The following is a 20,566-nucleotide window of genomic DNA, read 5'->3' on the forward strand; positions in this document are numbered from 1 at the left end:
TATGAGCATGTGTCAACCAGGCGTATATATGAGAAAGTTACATATCCTGACATTTACATCCCATGGTACAGGAACAAGTCTGTATTTAAAGTAAAGGCTGTAGTAAATGCGAGAGAAGTTACATATAACAATTTGCATGTAAACATTATTGTGTGTAATTAACCACGCCCATATTTAAGGATTATCTGTTAATCAAACGTTTCAACAATTTGAAATGTGTAAGTTTAGCAGCATACGCCCTCTTCCGGTGAAAGCATGTAATTGCAAGGGTTCAATGTCAGATTTTAATTTTCTAAAAATTAAAAGGAATTTAATATTCCTTAAAGGAATATTCTGGGTTCAATACAAGTGAAGCTCAATCGACAGCATTTGTGGCATAATGATGATTACCACAAAAAAATTATTTTGACTCGTCCCTTTATTTCTGTAAGAAAGCAAAGATCGAGGTTCCAGTGAGGCACTTACAATGGAAGTCAATGGGGCCAATTTCTGGAGGGTTTAAAGGCAGAAATGTGAAGCTTATAATTTTATAAAAGCACTTACGTTAATTCTTTTGTTAAAACTCATGTATTATGAGCTGAAAAGTTATTTTAATTGCAATTTTTAGTTATTTTAGGGTTTGTTACCATCACATCGTCATGGCAAAGTTGTAAAATTGGCTATAACATTACACATAAAAGGTTAGTGATTTTTTATCACAAAATCATGTTAGTACACATTGTCTTGTGGCTATACTTATGAAAACTATTTTAACAGTCAAAATTTGACCCCATTCACTTCCATTGTAAGCATCTCAATGGAACAGATTTTTTATTTATTTATTTTTTAAGAAAAGGAGGGACAAGTCAAAATAAATGTTTGCGGTCATCAATATTATGCCACAAATACCGGTGATTGAGCTTAACTTGTATTGAACCCAGAACATTCCTTTAACTTGCAAAACTTCCTTTAAGGGCATCAATGGCACCCCTCATTCTCTATGCAAGAAAAATATTGGGTTTTATTATCGGGACGGGAATTTCCATGAGCTTCCAAATCTATTGCAATTCCCTGATTGGACAAACATTTCAACATCTAAAGAAAGCCAGGTCTGGCTCCAGCTCTAATATGTAAGGTGGGCCGATCAGTTGGAGGGGTGGGTGAAGGTGTAGTTCTCAAGGTGGGCCAAGTTCATGATTGGGTGGGCCAGGCCCCCCTGTGGAGCCGAGCCTGAAGAGAGCATGATATCATATCTCTAGGGTTGTAAAATCTGCAGCATTTAACAGAAACATGACATATACGGAACAATAAAACAAGAGACAAATCTTGTTTGGAAATGTTTTTATTGATGGGAAAAAATGTTGAAATTTGAATTTAACTCTGAATATATCTTATAGAGGATACATTTGGTAGCTCATATTGAGCATGCATTTAATGCACTGGACTTTGTGTACAAACAATGCCACCCATTAGAAACTGAAAATAATTTGAAACTCAGAAGCTGAAGACAATTCATTTGTAATGCAAGGTGGAATTCAATTAAATAGAGATACAACGCTTGGGGCAACCTGAAAAACACATTCATAGCCATTTTAGAGAAATGTTAAAGGCAAAATCAACTTACCTCTTTATCCAGATGATTTGAGCATGAAGATGGGACACACCATGTAGCTTTTCCACGTCAAAAGCAGATTAACTGGATGCATAAACCACTATAAATATTCCAACAGTAGTCAGAGAACTGCATCTTTTAATATAACCTTATACTAGTCATGTGAATCCACTGAAACCAATCACAAAATGTGGTTGAATTGAATTTACACCTAATCTTTCACGTAAACAGATAAAAACTGACCAAATGCACATGCACACAGCAAGTCAGTGACATTGTCAATATCAGAAGTTCAAGCACACCTGTTAAATCTCTTGTAACCTATTCAAATATTGAAGATGAAGTACTTGAATATATACTCTGAGGTATTCATTTGACAGTTCCTAAATGTAGGAAGTACACACTCTGAGACATATCTATCCATGGACAAATTTAAATCGAGTTTTTAAACCTAAAGATTAACCCTTTTTAACCTTCTAAATACTGGGATAAATTAAACACTGCCATCAATGTCAGCTTCAAAACTTCAAATAATAAATCTAGTAATCTTTAACAGTATCAAGAGATCACAAATTGGCCTGCATGTACACAAACTGCATGAACCAAGTATGTGCATTAGGTAAAACATTTTTCAATGGGGCAATGTGTCCGACGCATTAGACATGTTAAAATCCAATTACAAACGCAGAATATTTTAAAATGGATCGAATTATGTTTTAAAAACAGGGGAAAATAAGAAAGGCCTGAAACTACAACATTATTTGTTATTTTACAACTGGAAAACAAACTGATCCGCATATTTTAATTTTTAAAAACGTGGTTGCAATTTCAAAACAACATTAACAAAACCATTTTGCTAATCGTTAAACTCAGCAATCCACAACGAGGATTTTCCTGATAATCTACAGAGACAAAAACATTTATGGAATGAGCTAATATTTTCATAGGTGTTCAAATCCCGACAAAGTTTACCCCTCTTTAAATTGTCAAATCGGAAAAGGCACAATTGTAAAGCATTTAAAGGCACCAATCTAGCTCTTGAAATGTGCATATTTATGAACAATAAATAAAAACAGAGTTGATTCAGTGATATTCATCCTAAAACATTGGTTTGGTAAAATGTCTGCCTAAAACAAAAACAAAACTAGCCGATTAAGAAATGGAGTATGAACAAGCAGCAACCCCAAAACACACTTTATTACAACACAGGTTCTATTTAATAATCAAGGCAAAAGACACTTACAAACATTATAATGGACGAGGGGGGAAAAGGGAGAAAACATGAAACCAAAATTGTCCTATAAAAACAAAACTAGCTTACTGACAATTTACACATCATAGCAGTCGGAAAGTTGTTTTCTGTGTTTTGAATCGAGCAGGCAAGTCATTTTCATCAAGCTGCACTTACTTTTAGCACACAGCTACTTTCAAATAAAAAGTAAAAAATAAAAAGCGGTTGGGAATTAAGAGCGAGTTTATCATATATCATATTTTACAGAACTCTACTGTAGCGCTGCAGAGTGAAGCCGGAGTCCAGGTGTCGTGATGAGGGAAGCGGTCGGATGAATCCACGGCGCTCCGGTTGTCTGTCTCTCCTCCTCCTCTTGCGTTCAGCTGAAAGGTGTCAAAATGAAGGTGGCAGTTTGTTTTGGGGCACAAAACCCAGAAACACACAGAGTTGTTTTTCCCTCTACATCTACACACGCTCAGACTGTACCACACATACACAGGCATGCACATGAAATACTGAACAGTAAGGGGCAGATCATTTTTGGTTTCAAATAGAAACATTGTATCAAAATAGAGTAATATTTAAAGTTACTTTATATCTATAACATATTTATTTACAATAGTACACCTCTAATTGTTCGATACAAAGTTCAAAATTAAATGGGTGCAATGATTTCAACACATGAACAATTATATTAGGAAATCTGAAATTTTGTGTGCAAGACAAGCCTGTAATCATTGTATCAATACAGTGCAAAGAAAACAAAAAGGTATAGACATTGGCATGCATAACTATGAAATACTGTACTCAACACCACATATGAATACTTCAGTAAATTCTCAGATTTTTACTTTAATGGAACAATGGAAACACTTCATGTAGACATTTTATACTCTTGTTTTAAGCACATGCACAAATGCTTGTGTCAGATCATATTCTATAAGCTGACATGAGGTATCCAAATAATAACATGTATGTAGGGCTGGGCGGTATGTCAGCACACACAGAAATGTGTCAACTGGTAGACATTTTGCTGAACATTTGTATAGGCTATAAATGAGTAAAGAGAGCAGTGGATGCTTGATTATCTATGATGATTCAGATAAATCGCTAATTACTGCTTTGATGTGACATTTCATTTATAGCCAACATTGACGAATGTTGCGAGTCGAATTGTAATGATAATAATTTATAATTGTATATTGCTGGACTGCTCAGCGTGTACAGCACACACCTGTTAGAGGGCGTAGCGCACCTACACAGCGCTGACTGAAGACGTTTGCTGTTTAGAAGTCGGGCAAGGCCATATCACGATTTCAATGTTAACTGAATAAAACGTAGAGCCTTAATGGATTGCATACGGATGTCTCAGAGGTCAAAGTCTGCAGGTTTCATAGTGCTTTTTTCTCCTTTCTTCATGTCCATGTTTTATCGTCCGTTACAAGTTCATTTCTTGTTCTAGTTCGAAAAAAAAAAAACGATGTCTGCACTATCTGCAGGGGTATATGATGATTGCACAGAAACTGTGTAATGCACAATGAGTACGAGATGGAAACTCAAGTCTGCGACTCGGACTCGTAAACAATCGACTTGTGACTCGACATCATGAAAAACAAGTCATTTTGCCACTGATTTTCCCCGCCGGTGTGACTACAGAGTTAGACAGCTCTCCCTCTCTCTCCGTTTATGCACTGCCGTTTTTTGTTAAGCGATATCAAAATGGCATATGCATCAAAAGTGGAATGAAACAGCGCTATTCGCTGCCCGGATCAATGGACAAAGCAGCTCGAGCACGGAGCAGCTGTGCTGCCGCATCTCGCGGACCGGTCTTGAGCTCTCAAGCTCACGTTACAGCGCAGCGAGGACCAGTGAGAAGCACAGCACGAGTCAGAAACATTTGAATTCGGCACAGAATTATCTGGTGCAAACCTCTCGTTGAGCAAACATTAAACGGCCCGACAAAACTGCATTGATGCTGAGAATACACCGTGACATGCACACTCACACATCACCTTTATCATGAATTTACAACAGCAACACTAACTGTACTGACTAGTACTTTAGGCAGAAATATACTCATAATAAATATTATATTACTACTATATTTCTATTACATTTATAATAGGCTAAATTAGGGAAGTGAAGGAATATCATTAATATTTGTTACAACTATGTCAGTTTATAAATGTTTTTTATTTTATATTTATAGGTTTTAAATGAGTTTAGGATACTGCTTTTCTTTACAAAAACGCTAAAGTTGGTTTTTATAGAAATCATGTTACATTTTAGCATGGTAGTGACGATCCATGCTTGATCTGACCCGAGGTTACCACAGTCTTGTTACAAATAAATACCACTGTTTAAACTATAAAAACTATGGTATATTTTAATAAGGGCAAATGCAAAATAGGAGGGCTTTAAAGCCATAAAGATTTATGGACAAAGCTGCAGATAAAGAACTATTGCCCAAAAAAATTAAATAAAAATCTAAGACTTGACTTGGACCTCAGGGACTTGTGAACATGTCTGATGAGTACTTTCTAGATAAACTTCAAGATAATGATTTCTATATCATTTTCTATGTAGAAGTGGTTAAGATAAAAAAAAAAAAAAAATTGAATTTTTTTTTTTTTTTACATTTACACTATGTTGACAACTTCCTGTGTGGTGCACTTTGTTTTTTGTGCAAAAAATTAAACATGAATCGTTCTTAAGTTTGAAAATAATATATAATATATATATATTTTTTTAGATATGACATTTTTTGCCATATCGCCCAGCCCCAGTGAGTAGGACTGTTTCGTGCCATTTACACAACAATAAATCAATATGGAATAATGTGAAAATACAGAGCAGTCACAGGTCTGCAAGAATTAATGTAGCTCATACAAATAGAATTAAGTCTTTATCCATTTTAATCGCCACACGTGTCATACCGCCCACCTCTCCCAGTATGTAATCTAATAATTACAGCTCGAAATCTTTGATCAATATGCTGTTTAGATGCCTGAATGCATTCTAATACCACAATAGTTGTAGTCTTTACATCTAAAACAATGTCTTACAATTGGGGTAAAAATGCGACAGTTCGGAGTGCAATGAAATTTCATGTCATGTTCAAGTCACCCTGCAAACTGTAGCAATAACTCAAATCTTATTGCTAATGTATTTATTGTGAACTGTCAAGTAACTTCACAAATTTATACGATCAAATAACTAAAAATTCTAGTTACCCCCGGGCAAAAGAAAAGGTTATCAAATCATTGCAGAGAACTATTCATCACAATTATAAAGCTGAAAAGTATCCAAACTGATATCAAATATGTTTCCTGTTGTAGAAAGACAGAGCTCGACTCTAAAAGGAATAGTTCACCCAAAAATGATAACTCCCTCGTGCTTAATGCATATGCAGAACTAGGAAGTGAAATCAAGCTCTCATGAGATGCTGAAGACTTATAGTGAATACAGAGTTTAGAATGGCATAAGGGCGAGTAAATGCTACGAGAATTATCCTTTTTGGGGGAACTACTCCTTTAATATTACTTTGACAAACAGCAATGTCTTTGCGAACCATAAAATCAAGTATGCAGGTCAGATGTGTCCACTGTATTTCTTGAGAACAAGCCGTCACATGCTGTTTCAAATCAACTTCATAAACTATTGAAATTAAAATCCATTATATGGACTACTCTGGTGAAAAGTGTTTTAATGCCATTAAACAGCATAAACAGATCTAGACTAGCACAGTTAATTGCTAAATGAATGAGTTGGTTCAACAGCAAATAGACAAGTGATTGACAAGCTTGATTCTAGTGATTCAGTGGACACTGGAGTCAGGGTTGGACAAATAACCTATTAACAATCACTCTGCTGCGTCTGCCTATCTGTTAGTCACCCAAGTAATGGACATAAGTTATAAAAAGGTGCTCTTGTAGCTGATTTCATATTACAGCACATTCAAACAAATCTATTTCACATTATGCATGTATGCGAGTATCACAGGCTATTTTAGGATGGCATCAGAAATGTTTCTGCATTGATTTAAAAGGACATTACAGTTCATGTCACAATGTGCATTTCAAATGACAAAAATCACCAAGTTTGAAAGTGTTGTGGTTGTACAATCGGTAACCTTAAAAGACAATTTGTCCAACCCTGCGATGGCATCTTAGAACGCACATAACACTGAACAGAGGAAAAGGGATGGGAGGACGTATTAAACTAGTTCATAAAAAGGCAGTGTCAGGAGTATTACTACCTTCAGTAAAAAATCTACATAGGCAACCTGAACAGATTGTATTGAATTTACATTCAATGTATCCCAACCAATCACATGTAACAGCCCCCGCATGGATAGAGCAAACGCTTTTAAAATACTCAAGTGTGCAATACATAAGCAAAGTTCGACATCACACCTGGTCACTTTAAAACCGGCTAATATTTAGAAAAAAACGTGCCGCTGACAATTTTGCAACATATGTCTTAAATGCATTTTTTTTCCCACATGCATTATTGAATTCCTGATTGGTGCTTACATCAATAATAGATTGTGCCTTAAACTACAGTCGATTAACATGGGAAAAAACAAAACATTAAATCATTGGGCATGTATCAGCACAAATCTGAAAATGGGCCAAAACAATTTGGAAAGCTTTTCACTTGTTGGAATTACAGTAAATTACAATATAACAGACCTCTAATGCCTTATTACTTGGGAAATAGACAACTGATATAATTTTGCACACACAAAAAAGTAACCGATTGCTTTAAGCATTTACAGTGATTGTAATCCATTCATTAAAAATGAGCACAATTCTGTAACAGTTTAAGGCTTACCATTATTTCCTTAATCTATAGAAAATATTATGTATTTACAACTTAATAAAATGACCTTATGGTACCACAAACATCACTGTGTGACATTTACATACAAATTTACAGTGCAAATTTAGCCTGCAAGGAACGCTTTAAAGACCCAGAGCGATTAAGCAACAGGTCAGAAGTGAGATACATTTGAAGTCAGAAGTTTACATACACTTAGGTTGAAGTCATTAAAACTCATTTTTAAATCACTCCACAGATTTAATATTAGCAAACTATAGTTTTGGCAAGTCGTTTAGGACATCTACTTTGTGCATGACACGAGTCATTTTTCCAACAATTGTTTATAGACAGATTGTTTCGCTTTTAATTGACTATCACAATTCCAGTGGGTCAGAAGTTTACATACACTAAGTTAACTGTGCCTTTAAGCAGCTTGGAAAATTCCAGAAAATGATGTCAAGCCTTTAGACAATTAGCTTGTGATAGGTGGTGTACTGAATTGGAGGTTTATCTGTGGATGTATTTTCTTCAAACTCAGTGCCTCTTTGCTTGACATCATGGAAAAATCAATAGAAATCAGACAAGACCTCAGAAAAATAATTGCTGACCTCCACAAGTCTGGTTCATCCTTGCGAGCAATTTCCAAATGCCTGAAGGTACCACGTTCATTTGCACAAACAATAGTACGCAAGTATAAACACCATGGGACCACACAGCCATCATACCGCTCAGGAAGGGGACGCATTCTGTCTCCTAGAGATGAACGTAGTTTGGTGCAAAAAGTGCAAATCAATCCCAGAACAACAGCAAAGGACCTTGTGAAGATGCTGGAGGAAACCGGTAGACAAGTATCTATATCCACAGTAAAACGAGTCCTATATCGACATAACCTGAAAGGCTGCTCAGCAAGGAAGAAGCCACTGCTCCAAAACCGCCATAAAAAAGCCAGACTACAGTTTGCAAGTGCACATGAGGACAAAGATCTTACTTTTTGGAGAAATGTCCTCTGGACTGATGAAACAAAAATTGAACTGTTTGGCCATAATGACCATCATTATGTTTGAAGGAAAAAGGGTGAGGCTTGCAAGCCGAAGAACACCATCTCAACTGTGAAGCATGGGGGTGGCAGCATCATGTTGTGGGGGTGATTTGCTGCAGGAGGGACTGGTGCACTTCACAAAATAGATGGCATCATGAGGAAGGAAAATTATGTGGAGGTACTGAAGCAACATCTCAAGACATCAGACAGGAAGTTGAAGCTCGGTCACAAATGAGTCTTCCAAATGGACAATGACCCCAAGCATACCTCCAAAGTTGTGGCAAAATGGCTTAAGGACAACAAAGTCAAGGTATTGGAGTGGCCATCACAAAGCCCTGACTTCAATCCGATAGAAAATTTGTGGCCAGAACTGAGAAAGCATGTGCGAGAAATGAGGCCTACAAACCTGACACAGTTACACCAGTTCTGTCTGGAGGAATGGGACAAAATTCCAGCAGCTTATTGTGAGAAGCTTGTGGAATGATACCCAAAACATTTGACCCAAGTTAAACAATTTAAAGGCAATGCTACCAAATACTAACAAAGTGTATGTAAACTTCTGACTCACTGGGAATGTGAAGAAAGAAATAAAAGCTGAAATAAATCATTCTCTCTACTATTATTCTGACATTTCACATTCTTAAAATAAAGTAGTGATCCTAACTGACCTAAGACAGGGAATGATTTATATGATTAAATGTCAGGAATTATGAAAAACTAAGTTTAAATGTATTTGGCAAAGGTGCATGTAAACTTCTGACTTCAACTGTAATAATGACAGCCAGTAATTTATCAATTCTATAATTTAAATCAGCTTAGCAAGATTTGAGCTGAGGATGTGTTAGGTAACTTTAAATATCGTTACTGATCATTAAAATGTTTATTAAATAACTGTTGCAAATTAAGTAATAGCAACCATATAGACTTAAAAAGCACCATTACAAACATGAGCACACAAGATTCCGAATAGAACAAACAAACAAACAAAAAAAGCGTTAAAAGTCCCATTTTTTAAAAGGCAACATAGCAGTTCTTCTGCATTCACAGATAAAACTCTGGGAAGGTAATTATTGTAGGAAATATTAAAAAATGCATACTAAAAAGTGGAATTCACCCAGTAGGGCTAAATTCCTGGATTGCTTCTGTAGATTGAAGACTTACACTAATGCATGCATTTACAGTTAAAGTAACCAAAATTAAAAACAAATGAATGTGAATGGTTAAGAACTGCTACATCTTTAGCAGCAAACAGAAGGGTTATAGAAAATAACGCAGGTATTTATGTCAACTGAGAAATCTGTGAAAATCAAATAAGAAATGCACTTTTAAAAGTTTGATCTTACTACTCAGAAAAAATTCATAAACTGCATTAAGTTCTGTCTTAATATGGGTATCCTACAAACTAAATTTGAGCTTGAAGTATTTAACACACATTTAACTTGTACTGACAGAGATCATTCAGAACGCTTTACCTAGACACAAATACATAATTTCTAAACTGTCATAAGGCACAACCATGCACATACAATTGAGACTTTCCATATATAACAAGTTTTTCTTAACTGATGAGAATGCAGACCTTCATATTTTTAAATGCCAAATGTGATTGATTTGCTTTTCAGAATTACAAGTCAATTTCAAGTCAATAAGCATCTTCACACTAGAACACGACCAACATTTCAATAGCAAACCTGCCTACAGTGATGTCTACGCACAACCTGAGTAACATGATTTTGATGCATTCACTATTGTCTCAGTGGTGGTTAAACATTTACATTCTCTCATCCATCAACAATTCAATTTTCTACACTCATGATTACAAATGGTATTCACATTACATAATGCCCAATCAAAAAGACATGTAATACATCTTGAGATTGCATTTTTTGGCAAACAATTAGTCAATTAGACAAGGTTTAATTTTCACAAAGCACCAAATCTGATTTAAGTGACATCATGTAAAGAGATATCCCTCTCTCCAAGAACTTTACAATGCAAGATGAGGTTTGGCCTAGTATCAAGAAAGTGACCCATTATAATGGCAAAATTTCAGCTTCGAGAAACTGTAGTCTAAAAACTAGCAGCAAACCTCAAACTAAGCGGACAAATCCTAGTGCATGAAGTTACGAAATGCATAGTGACTGTTAAAATAGTGTTTCAATACACAAAATTCTTTCCATGAAAGTCAAAGTGCTGTTTTCTCTTACAGTGAAAGTTTCAGCATCACTGGAGTTTATATTGCACATTAAACTGCTTCAAGACCAGGTAAACGAGTATAAGCGATCACCGTATTCACAGCACACGCTATATTCATAAAATAAGGGGGAAAAAAAATATATACATTTTAGACCAGCCGTAGGAAAACAGAGCATGAATACTATGTCACTTGAAAGTTAAAACGCTTACCTTTCCTGAGCACCTACCTGTCACATCCCGACCTCGGCTGGTTAATATGGGAGATGTCGTAATCCTGAAGGAGAGAAAGACAGACAGAAACAAACAGCATACACACCTTCCTCTCCAACTAATGGTGGCGATATTCCCTCCCACGCTCTCGGTCTCTCTCGCGGTCTCTCTCGCGGTCACGGTCGCGGTCACGATGGCGGTCCCTTTCGCGGCTTCGCTCCCTGTAATAGTCCTCGTGACGGTCTCGGCTGCGAGATTTGTGCCGATGGCTCTTCTCACGAGAGCGACTGTGGTCCCTCTCCCTCGACCTTTCCCGTCTGCTTAAAGAAACAATATTAAGACAACATTAAAATGGCATTCGCAACATGTAACACAGGAATAATATTTAGGTGTAATACCATTCTGCAGGAAATAACGGAGTACTTGATTTTGACCAGTAAACTAATGCTGCATTTTCACTGCATCTGACAAACGATAGGCCGAAAGTCAGTCATTCGAAAGTCAGTCATTTCCAATGGAGAGTCGTACGAGTGCTGTGTGGGGTTCCGACCATTTCTGGATCCAATTTGAGCTTCGGCTGCGTTGAAATATTTCAACTTGTGTAACTAGACCATAAACGCCCGCCCGACGTGATTCATGCAAAACTATCAGTGCAAAGTAAGAAATATCAATGAATTGTGCAAAACTTTACACTAAACGCCTGCTACTTCTGTATTTGACAGTTATTAACTCAGAAATGAGTCAGAAATGAGCATTTACATTGCAAATATATTACAAAAACATTTATAACGGTAGATGTGTGATTAACGCGTACATGTAAGGCTGTCACGATTATGTAATTTGGCTGACGATTCATTGTCAAACAAATAATTGCAATTATGACAATTAATTGACTGTTTTAGGGCTTTCACGATTAATTGTCATATTTCTTTAGGTGCGTGCGTGCTTCATACACCTTAAGTCATTTACATACTTCAAATATATAAATAAATTTTTACATTTACACTGTTGTTTTATCATTTAAAATGTTTAAAAATAATTCTAATTTTTTAAATATATTTTGTATATTCCATAAAATATTATATTAAGCAAAAGTAAAATATTTGTCCTAATTTATTAACTTTCATGCTTTTTTATTTTACTTTAATGCTCTGATTAAACCCACGAGCCCTTATTTGTCATGAAGCAAAACCTTTGAGATTTCGTTTCATAATTTTATCACATTTATCAAAAGACGATTATTTTATCACGCCAAGCCCATGTACATGTAATTTATTTCTGCATTTGCAAAATCTACATATTAAAAATATCAAATATGAATTTCTGCTTCTCATTTGCTTAATGATTGTTGTTGCTGTTAATTATCATTAAAATAAAAACAGTTTTAATAAATACTACTACAACTACTACTAACAGTGCTGCATTATTTTGTATTAATTCATCTGCTCAATCAAATCACAGAGTCATGTCTTTCTGAGGTAAACCTTTGGTAGCTTCTCCCTAAATTAATAAAAATCCATTGCAAGCAAAATGACAGTTCATCACAACTGCCACTAGGGGGAGAAATACGCCGCGAATGTCGGTGACAGTGGCATGGCGTCTTAATAAATCAGAGCTCCAGACTAAAATTACTTGAAGTGAAACATTGAGTCATATGGTTGTTTTTAGTCGCCAAATCACATAATTGCTCGATTTAGATTGTTGTTCAGAAACAAGATACAGCAGACGACAGCTGATAACCCATTAATCAGAGGTTTAATAAACAGTATATATATATAAATATAGTTAAGATACGCAACTTTGCATTCGCCTCTCAATGGTCACACCCCTTTCATAATGTACACAAATATAGGATACATTTTTTTTTTTTTTTAGTACTGCCCTTCAGAATCTACATAAGCAGATATTTACATAAAGCTTATGTATATAGTAGTGTGTTGTCTTCTTGAGCATCAATGAATGTTTGCACCTTGTGTAATTGTTGTGTACGAGTACCTCAATTGTCCTAAGTGTCAAGCTGGATCTCTCTCTCTCTCTCTCTCATATATATATATATATATTCTTTTAATTATAAAGAAACCCAAATTACACATGGGACTCCTATTTTGAAATGTCTGCGCTCCCAGTTGTGAACACACTGACGGAAGATTCGCTGAGAAAGTGACTCTGATTCAAACTGCTAACCTGAGCTCCTGAGTTCACACCCTCAGTTCTTTTCGGGTGATTCATGAAAAAGATCCGGTTTAAAGGAGTCATTTGTTCACGACTCTTGCACGCTGGGTTTGCTGTTGCGTGCAGTGCAGCGAGCTCGTCAGAAACAGAACGGGTGAAAAGCAGCGCGAGACACGCTGATGGTGCGCGCTCTTAAGATGTATTCAATAACTCACAAAACAATATCTGACAAAACCACATATGAAAGCACACATCCCAACTGTCGCCAATAGCGACTAGATTGTATTATTATTAACTTTATAAATTTTATTCAATTTCTCCCAATTTGGAATGCCCAATTCCCACTACTTAGTAGGTCATCGTGGTGGCGCGGTTACTCACCTCAATCCGGGTGGCAGAGGACAAGTCCCAGTTGCCTCCGCTTCTGAGACCGTCAATCCGCGCATCGTTGTGCATGACACCGGAGACTCGCAGCATATGCTACTCTCCGCGATCCCCGCACAACTTACCACACGCCCCATTGAGAGCGAGAACCACTAATCACGACCACGAGGAGGTTACCTCATGTGACTCTACCCTCCCTAGCAACCGGGCCAATTTGGTTGCTTAGGAGACCCGGCTGGAGTCACTCAGAATGTCCTGGATTCGAACTCGCGACTCCAGGGGTGGTAGTCAGCGTCAATACTCGCCGAGCTACCCAGGCCGTGGCGACTAGTTTTTAAATTGTCGCAATCAATTATTTTTGGCCGCATTTGCGCCCATTTTAGTCACAGTCTGGAGCCCTGTAAATGGTTTATTTTTACAGATTTTTTTTTTTTTTTTTTTTATCTGAGCATAACTAGAAAAATTTATTTTCACCAGAAAATTCCATAGGCCTGGAAATCAATTTTAAAATCCCCTGGCAATACCAAGTATTTCATGCCCATAGAAACCATGTATAAAACTGTTGGCTAGTATTTTTCACAGCTCTACATATACAAAGTAAACAATACACCACAGCTGATCAACAAGTAAACACAAACAAACAGGCGTTACCTTGATACAGACCCGTAGGATTTGGACTCGATTCCATGTAGACAGTCCTGCAGTGAGCTGATGAGAACTTTACAGCGGTCATCAGCTGAAACCTTCGACTGCTTGATCAGAGAAATGGCCGTCACGAGAGTCTCTATAGCACTGCCATAATCAGCTGCAAACACACAAGTCACAATTAACAACCATAGTAACCCACAAACTTTGTGCGGTGTTTTTGTCTTCGTTAATACCTGCACTAGCATCCGATACAGCCCTGGAAATGGCACTGCTGGAGATCGCTCTGTTGCGATTCATGATCTCCTCAAACTCCGCTTCACTCAGAGGAGTGCGAGATGCATCCATGTCCCTACAAGAGAAATAGCAATTGTGTTGAGATGCACAAACGTAAGAAAACATACTCCCACACAGAGCAAGAGGTGCCATTAGTGCGGAATCACATCGCATCACGTGTTAAAATCACTAGAGATTATGCACACTTGCTCTGTTGGCTAGTACTAATAATTCACAACACACTATTTCAGGTTGCACGCGGGAGGTAACATCACTAACCCTTGATCACTTGTATTGTGCAAATGCTGGCCAGAGTTTTTCACATCAACCAGCCCCTCGTTTATCCAGGGCTCAAAACCACGTACTACAGGGCGTCTGAAGTTACTAAAGAAAGGCCAAATGGGAGATTCGGATCATTTTGGGTCACAAACAGGTCACAATATTCCAGTCAACAAGTGTTGTACACAATGTATTAGAGCACAAATCCAATACAAAGCGAGTTAACATGTGATTTCACTCAATATGAACGGTGTGTGGGGTGTTTATTAGGGCTGGGCGATATATACCCAATCTCCAAGTCTTTGCGTTGTAGTGTGGACTGGGAACATGGATATTTCTGAAAACAATGATGTAATTGTCTTTGTGACGCAGTCATGTGATCCATTCAAACTAAATAATGAAGATGGCGGCCCGTGTTATAGCGGTGCTGTTGTGCCGGATTCACTTTGATAGCGTTTGTACAACATTTACATTGCATTCCTTCAAATGGCAGCGGAAATTTACTTGGAATTGGTGTCCGGCAATGGGACACGAGAACAATCGTGTTTCAGACCGTACATGCAACAGCGATTTTTTGCATGCGCAGTAAGACGATTTAAGCATTTTCATATGTTTCAGTGCAGATGAGCAACTTTTGGAAAATGCTCAAAAGCAGTGTGGACGGAGAGTGTTTCAAAAACAAAAACGCCATTTTCAAATGTACACGGATTAATGTAGACGTAGCCTGATTTAAATCACATAAGCAAACATGGCATTAGAGTTTGTGCACTCAAAAAATAACTTTACGATTAACGCATTTCAATTTCATAACACTCGAATTTAATTGAGTACTTTAATAAAATCTAATAATAAAAAAAAAACTAAATTTTAAATTTTATTAAAGGTGCATTCAGTAATTTTTTCTGCATTAAAAACTTTTACACCTAAAGAAATGAAAATGAACTGTAATTTTGAAATCATGATTTCTCACATGAGTTGTGGACTCTAGTCATATCAGTAACCTAATAAAAGCTGTTTTATTCTACATGGGGGAGGGGCGCCCTCATGGGAGCTGCCATTTTAGAATCACATGACCAGCTGAATACTACTCAAACTCTTACAGTCTTTTTATTGGACACTTTCACTCTTGGATTAAAATAATCATGGCTGATTGTGAATAGTGAAATTCTACAATGGCATCTGTAACTGAAAAATAGAGATTTTGAATGAGTATTGATACTGAATGCACCTTTATTTTATTTTTTGACATTACACAATTCAGATTGATGGAATTTTGTTATGAAACTGAAATCCCAAATCTAAAAAAATAGGCTAAAATTGGGAGCATGGGTAACTCAGCGAGTAAAGACGCTGACTATCTCCCCTGGAGTCACGAGTTCAAATCCAGGCATGCTGAGTGACTCCAGCCAGGTCTCCTAAGCAACCAAATTGGCCCCGTTGCTAGGGAGGGTAGAGTCACGTGTGGTAACCTCCACGTGGTTCTCACTCTCGGTGGGGCACGTGGTGAGTCGTGTGTGGACGCGCGTTCAACAAATCATGTGATAAGATGCGCGGGTTGACGGTCTCAGACGCGGAGGCAACTGAGACTCGTCCTCCGCCACCCGGATTAAGGCGAGTCACTACACGACCACGAGGACTTAGAGCGCATTGGGAATTGGGCATTCCAAATTGGGGAGAAAATAAAAATAAAGCTCAAGTTGTTTTTGACTAAGATAACTCATTGCAATAAAATCAAACTGATTTTTGTTTAAACGAATTGCTTCAAAAACTCTGATATAACTTTGTTTGCATCACCCAAATGTTCACAGAGGTCGACATTTTTTTGTGCATTAAAGTAATTCTTTTTCCTGTTGTTCATTTAGTAAAAACACACCTTAACTCCTTTTAACTACATTTTTACAGTACTGTACTTCATACATAAAACATTTCAAATGTAACTAGCCACAATGGGTGTTTGATGGAAATAGTGGTTCATCTGAAGAAAAATAGAAAAATATTAAAACATACAGTACTGTGCAAAAGTCTTAGGCACATTATATTTTTCACAAAAACATTAGTCTTAAAGCGATTATTCCATATATTCTGCTTTTAGTGCATCAGTACGAAATATAAATGTTAGATTTCAACATTCCCATTGCAAACAGAATTCGATAGAAGTACAAAGAGCCCTACAACAGATAGTATGGCCCCCACAGAGCCCATATCTCAACACCGAGTCAGTCTGGGACGCCCTGAAGAGACGGAAGCAACTGAGAAAGCCTAAATAGATAGAAGAACCATGGCAAGTTCTCCAAGAAGCTTGGAGCATCCAATCTGACAACAACCAAGAAAAGCTTTGTCCAGGTGTTCACATCAAATATTACGTTTTTTCTGTATGACATTAATTGATAAATGAAAACTATTTATGGCATTATTTTTTAGGACATCCTCACTATGCAAGTGCCTAAAACTTTTGCACAGTATTGTTTATTTGAGCTATAATGCCATGTGAGAATCTCAATGCAGAACGCAAGAGTTCCGTTTCCAATTTTATGTGTCTGAGAAACTTGGATACAGTGCAAACATGGTGTTTGTTGGGTTACCTGCCACCAGGGCCATAATCGCGGTCGTATGGAGGCGGGCGTCCGTACGGGTCACCGGGTGGTGGGCCCCTGCTGTCGTTCGATGGCATGTTGTTGTTTCCGGGTGGTGGGAAAAAGGCTGGATTGACATGAGGGGCCGGTGGGGGCCCTCCAGGCGGGGGTCCCTGCATATGCGGGGGTGGTGCGAGGCCAAGAGGGGGTCCTAAGGGACCAGGAGGGCGGGGAGGGAAGGGTCCCGGAGGGGGTGGGCCCTGTTGAGGGGGAGGGGGTCCGGGGGGAGGGCCGAATCCAGGTGGGGGTGGGCCAGGAGGCATTGGACCCATAGGAGGTTGACCAAACTGACCAGGAAACATAACAGGTGGAGGAGGGCGATCTCCTCTGTTTGGAGGTCCGCCAAGGGGAGGCAGCAGACCTTGACCAGGTCGAGGGGGGCCAGGGGGTCCTGGAGGCCCAGGTGGACCTCCACCTGGAGGACGGGGCGGTCCTTGCATACCTAAAGCAAGACAAAGTGTTAGCAGTCTAAAGAAATGACTGAAATATTCAACAAGGAAAAGTGTAGGGTGGGGTTTGATTTTACCCATCATGAACTGACTGGATTGTGAAAAGTTGCAAAAAAACAACACATTCTAAACAAATGATGGCAAGTTGTCTGTGTTTTAATATGCAGTTAGTCCCATTGGTTTTTGTATTGTCCCTTTGCTAAGGTTTTTTTGCATTTGATGCTGTAATGATTTTGCCGCAATTTGGCCAGGTCTTGCTCGAACGGGACTAACCTGGTGGAATAAATGCCATCTCAATAAGGATTCTCACCTGGGAAGTGTGGTGGAGGTCCACCAGGTCCAAGCTGCCCTGGGAAACAGTCTCCTCCTGGACCAGGTGGGCCAGGAAAACGCCCTCGACCCCTGCCAGGAGGGAAGCCACCACGTAGCCCTGGTGGCCCGGCCTTCCCCTCTCCTGACATCTGCCCTGACTGTGTGCCTGTGTGGATGAAAACAAATTTTAACATTTTAGGGCGCAAAACACAAGTTTGTCCAGGAGAAAAAAAGGGAAGTTTTCATATGTTAAATGGACAGAAGACGTCGCATTCTCACTTTTTCGAGACTGCATCTCAAACTGACTGAGCGATTGTTTGTTGCACGGGGTGACGATTGGGTTCTGTCCGTGCAGCTCCCGTTTAGACAGCAGATCCATCAGCTTCCTCGAAGATGCATCCGAACCCACACAGACCAGAGCAAACCTGATAAACCCAGAGAGGATGAGAAATGGCCCCAAGCTATGCAATTCAATTTTGTTACACATATTTTCTCAAATTTCATCCGCTGACTTATTGGCCAGGCCAATATATTGGTCTATCACTAATATGCAAGCATAGCGGGCTGTAGGCACAATTCTTCTGTGTTAACTGACCCTTTAGACTGTCCGTTTGCTCTGTTTTCAAAAAACTTGAGCTCCAGTACATCATTGATGCCTATTGAGCGGATAGCATCCGTCAAATCCTCATCTGTGGTCCACTATAAACAGAGTAAAAACACAACATGACCCCAGTCTGAAAGCTGAACTGGGCATATAACCCCAAAAGACTCAAACAAATGTTTAATTGCAGGCCTAACAAATGCGGGACTAACCCATGTGAGGTTGCCAATGTACAGAGCGATCCTTTTGCCAGTGTAGGTGTAGACAACATTTGGTGGAGCCCCTTTGGTACTCTCGGCATTCCCAGGTGTAGGCAGGTTATCCAGGTAATCGCGGTCCTCGGGAGCATCCCCATTATTGGCAGATGGCGAGATGACATCATCATACAGGTCAATCTGCTCATGAACAGGATAATCGGATTCCTGTGACAAGGAAAAAGGAATACACATTCATCAACTGTAGGTGAAATCTAGCTCTTCTGAAGTAAAAGAGGTTAAATGTACATGCAAACATGGCTCCTGCCTGGTCCAAGAAGACCATTTATACCACTGCACAAATGGCACATTCAGAAACCATCACAACCATAAGCACATTTCAGGACCACCAATTTGAAGCTTTTAACAGTTATTTAATATGACTTTTCCAGGCCTGGAAAGCACAATTTAAGAATTTCCTGATATTTACAAGCCTTCAATGACCATGGAAACTCCACAGGTGGTTGGAGGTCAGAGGTCGAAAAAAAAAAAAAGAGGGCTTGGTGACGTCAGCCGAAAAAAAAAAAGTATTTTCGAAGGCTGAGCAAGTATTTACATTGATAGAATACACGACTCGAGGTATACGAGTGTACAAGGAAATTCACAAAAATAGAGAAAATCACTAATAAAATCCTTTCGGTTTTAAATTCACAACTATGACTTGCAAATTAAAATAACCATCTAAAAGCAGTTTCCTCGATGCCCTGATTTTAACCATCTACTTCCGAACTAATTTGCATTTTATTAAAATCGAAGACCAAACGTCACGTCTGTGCAAACATAAAGCCAGTACACGTAAGAGTTTCTCATTCTTTAAGAATTGGTTGAAAGCTGAATAATTATTGATAATTGATTGTTGTGATTAATCTGTTCAGTTGATGCGACGTTGAACCTCGCGAGCGGCCTGCAGGACGTGCACGAGACAACAAACAATGAACGCACGCGACGGATTGCATTCCGCCCCAAACAGCGTGTGCATGCATTCGTGAAGCTGTCTTTTAATTAATACGTGCTAATTTAAAGATATTTAAAGTGAGGTAAATAGAAACGGTAAAAGTGAACACCAACCTGATTAAACTCCTCTTCCACATCCGCGTAAATATCGATGTGGTCAACACCGTCCGCCATTTTCTGCCTCCTCTTCCTCTGTGCGCGTGAAGAAGAAGAGACGCAAACGCGTGAAGTCAGAAACACCCGCCAAAAACCACTGAGAGGCAACAAACTATTTCAAAACAAGGGTCCGAACGTGCGTTTGAATGTATATATATAAATAGTAATATATAATATATAAATGGTAAATATATAAATATATATATATATATATATATATATATATATATATATATATATATATATATATATATATATATCTTTTTAATTGGCAGCCAAATTACATCATCATCACCCTAAAATAAAAATATTTCTATTATGTTAAGTCATAAAAAATAAAAAATAAATTATAATACATTA

The 20,566-nt window shown here is 38.2% G+C and overlaps 1 protein-coding gene across 6 annotated transcripts; it reads right to left on the minus strand.

The window, feature by feature from the left end:
• Nucleotides 1-1,305: 1,305 nt before the first annotated feature.
• LOC127436524 (cleavage and polyadenylation specificity factor subunit 6-like) lies at nucleotides 1,306-20,294 on the minus strand. Of its 6 annotated transcripts, none has more exons than XM_051690783.1 (11): nucleotides 20,165-20,294; nucleotides 19,055-19,264; nucleotides 18,837-18,940; nucleotides 18,521-18,666; nucleotides 18,240-18,407; nucleotides 17,430-17,922; nucleotides 14,848-14,952; nucleotides 14,529-14,644; nucleotides 14,311-14,452; nucleotides 11,198-11,408; nucleotides 1,306-3,205 (listed from the first exon to the last, which is right to left on the minus strand). In XM_051690783.1, exons 1-10 carry the CDS (start codon nucleotides 20,222-20,224, stop codon nucleotides 11,210-11,212), a joined length of 1,743 nt encoding a protein of 580 aa, XP_051546743.1. In that variant the 5' UTR covers nucleotides 20,225-20,294; the 3' UTR covers nucleotides 1,306-3,205; nucleotides 11,198-11,209. The 6 variants fall into 6 exon arrangements, with proteins under 6 accessions (XP_051546743.1, XP_051546741.1, XP_051546740.1 ...); XM_051690781.1 differs by having other exon boundaries at nucleotides 11,198-11,411; XM_051690780.1 differs by having other exon boundaries at nucleotides 14,299-14,452.
• Nucleotides 20,295-20,566: the final 272 nt, after the last annotated feature.

This window comes from Myxocyprinus asiaticus, chromosome 47 (genome assembly GCF_019703515.2).
Source record: "Myxocyprinus asiaticus isolate MX2 ecotype Aquarium Trade chromosome 47, UBuf_Myxa_2, whole genome shotgun sequence".
Classification (NCBI taxonomy): domain Eukaryota; kingdom Metazoa; phylum Chordata; class Actinopteri; order Cypriniformes; family Catostomidae; genus Myxocyprinus; species Myxocyprinus asiaticus.

Coding starts and splice junctions, on each gene's coding strand:
- LOC127436524 (XM_051690779.1), bottom strand. CDS start 20,224: ATGGCGGACGGTGTTGACCACATCGATATTTACGCGGATGTGGAAGAG. Junction 18,941..19,054: donor ACATTGGCAACCTCACATGG/GTTAGTCCCGCA, acceptor CTCTGTTTATAG/TGGACCACAGATGAGGATTT. Junction 14,953..17,429: donor GATTATGGCCCTGGTGGCAG/GTAACCCAACAA, acceptor GCCTTTCTTTAG/TAACTTCAGACGCCCTGTAG.